Here is a 13192-nt window from a genome sequence, read left to right on the forward strand (position 1 = left end):
AATCAAGAAAACTAAAAGCTGGTTCTTTCAGAAGATATATAAAATAGACAAACCATTAACCAGATTTATCAAGAAGAAAAGGAAGAAGAATCAAATCAACAAAATTAGGAATGAATATGGAGAAATCACAGAAGACAACATAGAAATACAAAGGATCTTGAGACTACTATCAGCAATGATGTGCCAATAAGATGGACAACTTGGAAGAAATGGATGAATTCTTAGAAAAGTATAACCTTCCAAAACTGAACCAGGAAGAAATAGAAAATCTTAACAGACTCATCATAAGCATGGAAATTGAAACTGTAATCAAAAACCTTCCAACAAACAAAAGCCCAGGACCAGATGACTTCACAGTTGAATTCTACCAAAAATTTAGAGAAGAGCTAACATCAATCCTACTCAAACTCTTTCTGAAAATTGCAGAGGAGGGTAAACTCCCAAACTCATTTTATGAGGCCATCATCACCCTAATACCAAAACCAGACAGATGTGCCACAGAAAAAGAAAACTACAGGCCAATATCACTGATGAACATAGATGCAAAAATCCTCAACAAAATTCTAGCAAAAAGAATCCGACAGCATATTAAAAAGATCATACATCATGACCAAGTGGGCTTAATCCCAGAGATGCAAGGATTCTTCTTTGCAAATCAATCAATGTATATACCACATTAACAAATTGAAAGATAAAAACCTATATGATTACCTCAATAGATGCATAGAAAGCCTTTGACAAAATTCAACCCCCATTTATGATTAAAAAAGAAAAACTCTTCAGAAAGCAAGCATAGAAGGAACATCAGTTCAGTTCAGTTCAGTCGCTCAGTCATGTCCAACTCTTTGTGACCCCATGAATCGCAGCACGCCAGGCCTCCCTGTCCATCACCAACTCCCAGAGTTCAGTTAGAGTCACATCCATTGAGTCAGTGAGGCCATCCAGCCGTCTCATCTTCCGTCGTCCCCTTCTTCTCCTGCCCCCAATCCCTCCCAGCATCAGAATCTTTTCCAATGAGTCAACTCTTTGCATGAGGTGGCCAAAGTACTGGAGTTTCAGCTTGAGCATCATTCCTTCCAAAGAAATCCCAGGGCTGATCTCCTTCAGAACGGACTGGTTGGATCTCCTTGCAGTCCAAGGGACTCTCAAGAGTCTTCTCCAACACCACAGTTCAAAAGCATCAATTCTTCCTCGCTCAGCTTTCTTCACAGTCCTACTCTCACATCCATACATGACCACAGGAAAAACCATTGCCTTGACTAGACGGACCTTTGTTGGCAAAGTAATGTCTCTGCTTTTCAATATGCTATCTAGGTTAGTCATAATTTTTCTTCCAAGGAGTAAGTGTCTTTTAATTTCATGGCTGCAGTCACCATCTGCAGTGATTTTGGAGCCTCAAAAAATAAAGTCTGACACTGTTTCCACTGTTTCCCCATCTATTTCCCATGAAGTGATAGGACTAGATGCCATGATCTTCATTTTCTGAATGTTGAGCTTTAAGCCAACTTTTTCACTCTCCTCTTTCACTTTCATCAAGAGGCTTTTCAACACAATAAAAGCCATACATGATAAACACACAGCAAACATTATCCTTAATGGCAAAAAATTGAAAACATTTCCCCTAAAGTCAGGAACAGAAAAGGATGCCCACTTTCACCACTGCTATTCAACATAGCTTTAGAAGTTTTAGACACAGCAATCAGAGCAGAAAAAGAAATAAAAGGAATCCAGATTGGAAAAGAAGTAAAACTCTCACTGTTTGCAGATGACTTGATCCTCTACATATAAAACCCTAAATACACCACTAGAAAATTACTAGAGTTAATCAATGAATATAGTAAACTTGCAGGATATAAAATAAATACACAGAAGTCCCATACATTCCTATACACTAACAACGAGAAAGCAGAAAGAGAATTTAAGGAAACAATCTCATTCACCATTGTGACAAAAAGAATAAAATACTTAGGAATAAATCTACCTAAAGAAACAAAAGACCCATATATAGAAAACTATAAAACACTGATGAAAGAAATCAAGGATGACACAAATTGATGGAGAAATATACCATGTTCATGGATCAGAATAACTGATATAGTGAAAATGAGCATACTACCCAAAGCAGTCTGTAGATTCAGTGGAATCCCTATCAAGCTACCAATGGTATTTTTCATAGAACTAGAACAAATATTTTCACAATCTTTATGGAAATACAAAAAAAAACTCAAATCGCCAAAGCAATCTTGAGAAAGAAGAATGGAACTATAGGAATCAACCTGCCTCACTTCAGACTACACTACAAAGCTGCAGCCCTCCAAACAGTATGGTACTGGCACAAAGACAGAAATATAGGCCAATGTAACAAAATAGAAAGCCCAGAGATAAATTCACACACCTATGGACACCTTGTCTTTGACAAAGGAGGCAAAAATATACAATGGAGAAAAGACAATCCCTTTAACATGTAGTGCTGGGAAAACTGGTCAACCACCTGTAAACAAATGAAACTAGAACACTTTATGACACTGCACACAAAAATAAACTCAAAATGGATTAAAAATCTAAATGTAAGACTAGAAACTGTAAAACTCCTAGGGGGGAACATAGGCAGAACACTCTCTGACATAAATTTCAGCAAGATCCTCTATGACCCACCTTCCAGAGTAATGGAAATAAAAGCAAAAATAAACAAACAGGGCCTAATAAGGCCCCTTAAAAACTTTTGCACAGTGAAAAAAACTATAAGCAAGGTGAAAAGACAGCTTTTAGAATGGGAGAAAATAATAGCAAATGAAGCAACTGACAAAGAATTAATCTCAAAAATATACAAGCAGCTCATGAAGCTCAATACCAGAAAAATAAATGACCCAATCAAAAACTCAGCCAAAGGACTGAAGAGACATTTCTCCAAAGAAGACATACAGTTGGCTAACAAACACATGAAAAGATGCTCAACATCACTCATTGTCAGAGAAATGCAAATCAAAACCACAGTGAGGTACCATCCCACACCAGTCAGAGTGGCTGCTATCCAAAAGTCTACAAGCAATAAATGCTAGAGTGGGTGTGGAGAAAAGGGAACCCTCTTATACTGTTGGTGGGAATGTAAACTAGGACAGCCAGTATGAAGAACAATGTGGAGATTCCTTAAAAAACTGGAAATAGAACTGCCATATGACCCAGCAGTCAGACTGCTGGGCATACACATTGAGGAAACCAGAATTGAAAGACACACATGTACCCCATTGTTCATCGCAGCCCTGTTTACAATAGCTAGGACATGGAAGCAACCTAGATGTCCATCTGCAGACGAATTGATAAGAAAGTTGTGATACATATAGACAATGTAATGTTACTCAGCTATTAGAAAGAACTCATTTGAGTCAGTTCTAATGAGGTGGATGAAACTGGAGCCTGTTATACACAGTGAAGTAAATCATAAAGAAAAACACCAATACAGGATATTAACACATTTATATGGAATTTAGAGAGATGGTAACGACGACCCTATATATGAGGCAGCAGAAAAGACACAGATATAAAGAACAGACTTTTGGACTCTGGGGGAGGTGTAGATGGGATGATTTGAGAGAATAGCATTGAAACATGTATATTACCATATGTGAAATCGATCACTAGTCCAAGTGTGATGCACGAAACAGGGCACGCAAAGTCAGTGCACTGGGACAACCCAGAGGGATGGGATGGGGAGGGAGGAAGGAGGGAGGTTCGGGACTTGGGGATACATGTATACCTGTGGCTGATTAATGTCAACGTATGGTGAAAAAACACCGCAATATTATAAAGTAATTAACCTCCATTTAAAATAAGTTAATTTTTAAAAAAGAAAAGAAATAAAGGTTAAGTGGGGAAAAGAAACCTTTCTAGACTGTCTAGGAAGAGTGTAATTTATATTTTCTGGATTCATTATTTTGTATAAGGTCAGCACTATCTTGGATACTCAAACTTATCACCACCATTTTAGTAGGCTTTATTATTCATAAAGTAACAGAGAGCAACTAATATTAGCTATTAACTTTAAACACATGGCAATTGTAGCATAAATGATAGCAATATAAAGTTTTATAAAGAATTGTGGACATAACTGAGCTCCACAGACTTTTCTGGGTCCCACTTTTGTCATGTATAATATCAGAATAGTTCTTTTCTTTTTTTTTTCATGTTGTACCTACTTTACAATGACATTGTGAAGATCAGGTATGTAGAGGATACTCTATCTGAGAACCTATGTAGTCTCCTCTCCCATAAGAGAGGCAAAAAGGCCTGAGATTTACCCCAACTCCTTTCTCTAGTGGTCCAGTAACTCACTAGTGTGTGAGTACAAAAGTCCAGCTCCTTTCCCCCAAAGCTGAAAAAATCTTGCGATGTTATTTATGCTCCAGAGCTTTCCCTGGATTGGGCTAAGACTGGAACTTACCTGGAATCCTTTCTTCTCCATTTCTTGCTTTACCCACTCCTTGGCTGAATTCTTCTATGAGCTTTCTTAAATTATGAATTTCTTTGCAAATATAAGCCAATATTAATTTTATCATCACCCATTTAAGAATCTTCTTTTACTATAACCAGCAATGATATGTTAATAATGGAAATAAATGTGCTTAGTAGCTCAGTTGTGTCTGACTCTTTAAAACCCCATGAACTGTAGCCCGCCAGCCTCCTCTCATGGGAATTCTCCAGGCAAGAATACTGGAGAGGGTTGCTGTGCCCTCCTTCAGGGGGTCTTCCCAACCCAGGGATCGAATCCAGGTCTCCCACATTGAAGGTGGTTTCTTTACTATCTGAGCCACCAGGGAAGCCCAAGAATACTGGAGTGTGTAGCCTATCCCTTCTCTAGGGGAACTTCCCAACCCAGGAATCAAAGCGGGGTCTCATGCATTGCAGGAGAATTCTTTACCAGCTGAGCTACCTGAGAAGCCCATGGAAATAAATAGATAGCTAAATAGTTAAACATATGTTCATAAAGTCCAGTGCAGTTTCTATAAGTTTGCAAAATATATTTCTCAATAATTCTGTAACTCTAAACACAAAAATATTCACTACTTGCATATATATATAGTATATATATATATATATATATATATACTATATATAAAACATTCACAATTTTCATGCCAACAGAAATTAGTAGCAACAAAATAACTAAAGCAGGCAAAATCCAAAATATTGCTATTTGTTGTGGAGATATATCCATCATTTGAATATATACATATTTTTTTTCATGTCCACCAATGTGCTGTAGTATTCATGCTTAGCCTAATACCCATTTCATGCCCCTGTAAACACCAGTAGGAGGACAACTAAAAGCATCCCTGGACACCAAGAGGATTATCTGGAATAATTTATGAAAAAAGTTTGATACTATAGCTACATTTATAAATTGGAGTTTCCACTATCTATAAAAGCACGTTATATAGAAGAGATTGGAAGAGTACGCTGAAATGACAATTATTGTCCTGAGCTAGAGTGATTATAGAAAACTTATATGTTTATTATCCATAAATGTTTAATCAATGAGAGTTAACAGTTTGTATAGCATAGAGATGAGCAGGGTTATATGCTATCAAATGGGAATGGCTTGAATAGTTTTTGCAGTTCTCAAATGTTGTTATAGCTCCACATTCATCATTTCTAACATATAAATGATCAGGCTATATTTCCCTGAAAAATTACTTTTATTCAGCTAAATTAAACTAAAGGTCTTGCTTAAATTTTTATTGTAACCTTCCAAATAAATTTGTTTCACTTCTGAGAGCATCTTAAATGATTTAAAGCACGTTATGACCTGCCCAAACTCATCAGGTCTAAAGCTGCTTAAATGTCTTGAGTGTCCCTATATCACAGAAACCGCTACCCATGCTTTATCTCTGTTACTCTTATAATAAACTCCTTGAACATTTAATCAATCTGAACCTGTTTGGAATTGAATTCTTTCACCAGCAAATGTTAAGAAACAATTTAAGTGGACTTATTTAATGATACTTTATTGAGCATTTGTAATAGTACATTGGAAATAATATATTAAAATGATAAATGTATAAAAACCTAATGTTACAGATAATTTTCTTCTCACTTTGCTTTTTCTAACCAGCACAGGAAGAATTAACATTCACAGTCAGCTGTGCAAATTTCTACAGTCCTAGGCCACTAAAGATGGTCCAGGATTATTTGGCTAGTGTTTACAACTTTTGGATTAAATCTCCTACTGTCTCTCATCTTCCTTCTCTGTTTGCCTCTTGAACAAACATCCTTTAGTTCAGTTGAGTCACTCAGTTGTGTCTGACTCTTTGTAACCCCATGGACTGCAGCAAGCCAGGCTTCCCTGTCCAATACCAACTCCCAGAGTTTACACAAACTCATGCCCATTTAGTCAGTGATGCCATCCAGCCATCTCATCCTCTGTTGTCCCCTTCTCCTCTCGCCTTCAATCTTTCCCAGCATCAGGGTCTTTTCCAATGAGTCAGATCTTTGCATCGGGTGGCCAAAGTATTGGAGTTTCAGCTGCAGCATCAGTCCTTCCAGTAAATATTCAGGACAAATTTCCTTTAGGATGAACTAGTTGGATCTCCTTGCAGTCTAAGGGACTCTCGAGAGTCCTTTCTGACACCACAGTTCAAAAGCATGAACTCTTCAGCACTCAGCTTTCTTTATAGGCCAACTCTCACATCCATACATGACTACTGGAAAAACCATAGCTTTGACTAGACATACATTTGTTGGTAAAGCAATGTCTCTGCTTTTTAATATGCTGTCTAGGTTGGTCATAACTTTTCTTCCAAGGAGCAAGCGTCTTTTAATTTCATGGCTGCAGTCACCATCTGCAGTGATTTTGGAGCCAAAAAAATTAAAGTCTGTCATCGTTTCTACTATTTCCTCTTCTATTTTCTGTGAAGTGATGGGACCAGATGCCATGATCTAAACTTTCTGAATGTTGAGTTTTCAGTCAACTTTTTCACTCTCCTCTTTCACTTTCATCAAGAGGCTCTTTAGTTCTTCTTCACTTTCTGCCATAAGGAAGGTGTCATCTGCATATCTGAGGTTATGACATTTCTCCCAGCAATCCTGATTCCAGCTTGTGATTCATCCAGTCCAGCATTTCCCATGATGTACTCTTCATATAAGTTAAATAAGCAGGGTAACAATATATAGCCTTGACATACTCCCTTCCCGATTTGGAACCAGTCTGTTGTTCCATGTCCAGTTCTAACTGTTGCTTCTTGACCAGCATACAGATTTCTCAGGAGGCAGGTCAGGTGGTCTGGTATTCCCATCTCTTGAAGAATTTTTCAGTTTTTTGTGATCCACATAGTCAAAGACCTTGGCATAATCAATAAAGCAGAAGTAGATGTGTTTTTCTGCAACTCTCTTGCTTTTTCGATGATCCAACAGATGACAATTTGATCTCTGGTTCCTCTGCCTTTTCTAAACTCAGCTTGAACATCTGGAAGTTCACAGTTCATGCACTGTTGAAGCCTGGCTTGGAGAATTTTGAGTATTACTTTGCTAGCTGTTGATTATACTTAGGCTGAACTACATATACATAATTTATTGTGCTATCCAGGAAACTGACTCTGTGTTTTTAACACTTAAGCCAGAACAACAGGCAATCTGGGACCATCCTTGGTAATTCAGAGCATATAGTCTTGTTAGCATCTCTTAAAAGTTACCCAGCTTACTTGGGCTTCCCAGGTGGTGCTAGTGGTAAAGACCCTGCCTGCCAGTGCAGGAGCCTTAAGAGATGTGGGTTTGATCGCTGGGTCAGGAAGATCCCCTGGAGACAGGCATGGCAACCCACTCCAGTATTCTTGCCTGGAGAATCCCACTGGCGGAGGAATCTGGTGGGCTACAGTCCCTGGGGTCTCAAACAGTTGGACACAACTGAAGCAACTTAGCACACAAACTTACAGTAACATAACCATCATATACTTAAGTGAATTGTTTCACTGAAGGGTAGAAGATTGACGAACAGTTGGCATTTGGGGTTCATTCAGTTGGATTTCCTTTAGAATTTCTGAAGTTAGTGTTACATATTTTATTTATATCAAATAATCCACTTCCAGAGAGACACAATAAAAAATCTGTCTTGAGAAATATGTGATCAAAAGGAAAGAATTAAATAGAAAATGTAGCCATTTATTGCCACTTGCTTCCTTTTTCTCATTAGTAAAATTAATAAGTTGAATTATTTGGTCATTTTGATCCCTAAAATGAATGCATCTAGGTAAGCCCAGAAATCAATGTAAATTTTTATTCATTTCTAATTTAAAAATGAAGACTTCAAAAAAATTTTTTGTAATCTAAAGCAGTAGTGGGCCCATTGCCTATTTCTGTATGGCACCCAAGCTGTGAATGCTTGTTAGAGGTAGACTTATCTAACAGAGAATACTAAATATTTAGCTACAGTTATGTAAATTTGTGGAAGAGAAAACAAAAACCCACTCCAGTATTCTTGCCTAAAGAATTCTATGGACAGAGGAGCCTGGTGGTCTACAGTCCATGGGGTCACACAGAGTTGGACATCACTGAAGTGACTTTGTACCCATGCATGTAAATTTGATACCTTGACAAGAATCCCATTCTTCTCATTATTATATCAGTTTTCCATTAGTATATTATTATAAAACAATTTATACTTGATTAATATTCTGATTTGAATTCCTTCAGCCAAAAATGTTTGAAAATTTCTCTCTCTTTCACTGCATGAGTTTGATTTTGCCTCTTGACCTACAAAGCCTGCAATGTTTACTGTCTAGCTCTTTGCAGGAAAAATTTGTTAACCCCTGATCTATTGACTTTTGCTATCAATTTTGTTTCATTCACAACAACACACACACAACAACAACAATTTCGAGACATGACTTATTATTAATCTCCTTTGCATTGTCATTGTTTAAATTCAGGTGTGCCCCTGGCTATACCGGCAGCCCAAGCAGCCCTGGAGGCTCCTGCCAAGAATGTGAGTGTGACCCCCATGGCTCACTGCCTGTCCCCTGTGACCCCGTCACGGGGATCTGCACGTGCCGACCCGGAGCCACAGGGCGGAAGTGTGACGGCTGTGAACAGGGGCATGCGCGCGAGGGCATGGAGTGTGTTTGTACGTATACTAACTTGATTATTGGCTTTGGGGGGCTTGGTTCCATTTCTGTCTCATTTCCAGTAAGAAAGACTGATTTTTTTTTTCCTTATTTTTCAATAGCTCGTGTTTCCCTTGTTTCTCAATAGTTACTGCTACTGTTCGTTCTCCCTGACACTGTCTGTCCACCTTCTGCTGTTTGCCTGCTGTTTTGTCTCCATCCTGCTGAGCCAAGAATAGCTGAGAAAATCCTCAGCATGCTTTAGTCAGTTCATTGAAGACCTACAGCAAAGTTCCCAGAGGCAGATTCTATTTTATTTTCCCCATCTAAGAGTTTGCAGTTTTACCTAAAGCTGACATTGCCTTTGTGACAGATTAAAGGTCTGGGTTTGTTAAATTTTTTAAGAATCCTCTTGAATTTGTAATCAAATGGACAGGCACTGTAACCCTTGAAATACAACTGGCTTTTCTGAGTTTACAGAAATCCATGGGCATCCTTCTTCTTAACTTTCTCTTGTACTACAGAACCTGGAAGCAGTGACAATGAACTCAAGGGTTTCTACTCGCATGTTTTCCTTTGTTTTAACTGCTTCAGGATTCAGTAATGCCATCCTGAGTGTACATTGACTATCAGTATTAAATATAATTCTTAGATCTTATATAATCTAAAAAGGTTATTTATAAATATAGGGAGGACCATTATACTGTGGTATATTCTTTTCCTTGAGGAAATTTACAATATTGGTCTTAATTCTTTCTAACAAATATAAGTAGAAATTATTTAAGTGCTTTTTTTTCAATATTTACATATTTTAGTGTATTTACATATGCTTGTATTTCTGGTTTTAACATCTGTGTGTGTCTGAAGCTTGATAACATTTTCACTAGAATTTTTGTTTGTGCTCTAATTTTATGAGTTACCTCAAAAGCTAACCCTGGCTTTTTAGATCTGCCAAAAGGTAAAGATTGGGTATATTTGGGAATATAATTTTTAAACTTCTTCTTTTCTGTATATTTCATATTGCATTTAAAATAAAGATAAATGTCAAGTTTGATGGGAGGAGATAAAGTGTAGTATGTAATATACATTTACATTATCATATTCAGTTATTGGTATATATAGATTCACTCTTCTGAAGTAAAATGGCACATTTTAATGATAATTGCATGGACTTCCAGTATAATACAACCAGTTTTAATATTGTTATTAAAGTTAACTATTAACATGGAAATATTCAACTATATAATATATATTCATAACCTAAATGCTAATCTAACAGACCATGAATTTTAAATTAATTAATTTTCTAGGGGTGAGATCAGAAAAATCTGATCTCTTTTTCTATGAGATCATGGTTTGTTTGCTTTCTATCTTGTTGCATTGATTTATATGTATGTTTTTGTACCAGTATCATATTCTTTTGATAAATGTAGCTCTGTAGTATAGTCTAAAGTCAAGGAGCATGATCCCTCCAGCTCTGTTCTTTCACAAAATTGTATTGGCCCTTTGGAGTCTTTTGTTTTTCCAAGTATGCTCATTCAAGCAATATTTATCCTTCCAATCCATAAGCACAGTCTATCTTTCCATTTTTTGTTCTGTCTTCAATTTTTTGTAATCAATGTCATATAGTTTTACCAGTAGAAGCCTTTTATCTCTTTAGATGTATTCTTTTTGATGCATTTGTAAATTGGATTGTTTTCTTAATTTCTCTTCTCATAGTTTGTCTTTAGGGTACAGAAACACAACAGATTTTTGGATATTAATTTTGTATCCTGCCACTTTACTGAATTCATTAATGAGTTCAAATAGTTTTTTGGCAGTTTCTTTAGGATTTTCTATATAAAGCATCATGTCATCTGCAAATAGTGATAATTTTACTTCCTCCTTTCCTTCTTTCTAAATCCTTAAGCTAACTTAGAGCAAGAAACCAAAGAATGAATTCACCTAGTACATTGATCTGCTGGTCCTGTTTTGTCACATATGAATATAGTAGAATTTGATAATGCCCATGAGTGAGAGTGGATGAAGTAGCTTGATTCTGGCAAGAGAATATTTATGTAGTAAGGAAAAGTGTCCTCTGATACAAATAAAACCTTCTTCAGAGCCTGGAGACCATGTTACTTCAATAAAGAAAAGAGATAAAATAGTGCTGTTATCTGTGCTGACTATAAAAATAAGATGTTTGTCACATTTGATAGAAATAAAACTCAAATCATTAGTAGCATGTATCATACCATTAGTTCTTCTCTCTTTGGCTGATTCTTTAGAAAATACAGTTTAATTTGGCCCACATCATGGATGTGTATACTTTTTTAAAAAATGCACCAGGAAATGATCATTGCAGTATCTCAGGTGAGCTGCATATTGGTAGAAAGAATTTATGTACTCCCTATAGAGTTTATGCTCTTCAGTCAGTCAGTGAGTTCAATTGCTTAATCATGTCCAACTCTGTGTCCCCATCGACTGCAGCATGCCAGGATTCCCTGTCCTTCACCAACTCCAAGAGCTTCCTGAAACTCATGTCCATTGAGTCAGTGATACCATCAAGCCATCTCATCCTATGTCATCCCCTTCTCCTCCCACCTTCAGTCTTTCCCAGCATCAGGATCTTTTCCAGTGAGTCAGATCTTCACATGAGGTGACCAAAGTATTGGAGTTTCAGCTTCAGCATCAGTCCTTCCAATGAATATTCAGGACTGATTTCCCTTAAGATTGAGTGGTTGGATCTTCTTGCAGCCCAAGGGACTCTCAGGAGTCTTCTCCAACACCAGAGTTGAGAAGCATCAATTCTTTGGTGCTCAGCTTTCTTTATGATCCAACTCTCACATCCATACATGACTACTGGAAAAACCACAGCTTTGACTAGACAGACCTTTGCCAGCATAGTGATGTCTCTGCTTTTGAATGTGCTGTCTAGGTTTGTCATAGCTTTGCTTCCAAGGAGTAAGCATCTTTTAATTTCATGGCTGCAGTCACCATCTGCAGTGATTTTGGAGCCCAAGAAAAGAAAGTCTGTCACTATTTCCATTGTTTCCCCATCTATTTGCCATGAAGTGATGGAATCAGATGTCATAATCTTAGTTTTTTGATGTTGAGTTTTAAACCAACTTTTTCACCATCCTCCTTCACTTTCATCAAGAGACTCTTTAGTTCTTTGCTTTCTGTCATAAGGGTGGTATCATATGCATATCTGAGGTTATTGACATTTCTCGCAGCAATCTTGATTTCAGCTTGTTCTTCATCCAGCCTGGCAGTTCACCTGATGTACTCTGCATGTAAGTTAAATTTTAGCAGGGTGACAACATACAGCCTTGATGTACTCCTTTCTCAGTTTGGAATAAGTCTGTTGTTCCATGTCTGGTTCTAACTATTGCTTATGCTCTTAATTTATTTAGCAAATAAATTACCTAAGCATGATCTGCGCATGATCATTGTAGTATCTCAGATGAATTGCATATTGTTGGAAAGAATTTATATATTCCCTGTATAGTTTATGCTCTTTATTTAGTGAATAATTTTAAATTATGCTGTAAAGAAGACAGGGAAAATGTAGAAATCATGAAAGAGCTTTCCTTGACCACCTTCTCTTCAAAAAAAAAAAAAAACTAGTAGCTGGCACAGATAATTGCCAGTGAGCAAGCTAGGGTTTCAGAATTTTCTGATGACTCAGTGGTAAAGAATCCACCTGCCAATGTAGAAGTTACAGGTTCGATTCCTGGGTCAGAAAGAGTCCCTGGAGAAGGAAATGGCAATCCACTCCAGTATTCCTGCCTGGGAAATCCAACAGAGGAGCCTGGCAGGCTACAGTCCATGAGGTCGCAAATGAGTCAGACATGACTTACCAACTAAACAACTACAAGAAAGGTAGGGTTTTATTGGATCCAAAATATAGTAGTGAATTTCTTGCAGGACACAGGTTTTTTATATAGGGATATTCCATTACTATCATGAATTTACACAAATAATATGTTAATCTTATTAGGAGATACCAGAATTTCTCATAATTATCCAGATTCAACCTACCAACATTATCAACCCCACCAAGCCAACTAATACTCAGGCATACCTAACCATTGTGTCTGTCTTCAATCTCAAGCATC

General features: G+C 37.2%; 1 protein-coding gene across 3 annotated transcripts in view; it reads left to right on the forward strand.

The window, feature by feature from the left end:
- Window positions 1–13192, forward strand: part of LAMA2 (laminin subunit alpha 2) — a 684287-nt gene that overhangs the window by 491596 nt on the left and 179499 nt on the right. For all 3 annotated transcript variants that reach the window (XM_060419598.1, XM_060419599.1, XM_060419600.1), the window contains one exon: window positions 8919–9112. In XM_060419598.1, coding sequence (XP_060275581.1) covers window positions 8919–9112 — 194 coding nt within the window. The remainder of the gene's footprint in view (window positions 1–8918; window positions 9113–13192) is intronic.

The sequence above is a fragment of the Ovis aries genome, chromosome 8 (assembly GCF_016772045.2).
Source record: "Ovis aries strain OAR_USU_Benz2616 breed Rambouillet chromosome 8, ARS-UI_Ramb_v3.0, whole genome shotgun sequence".
NCBI classification, from domain to species: Eukaryota; Metazoa; Chordata; class Mammalia; order Artiodactyla; family Bovidae; genus Ovis; species Ovis aries.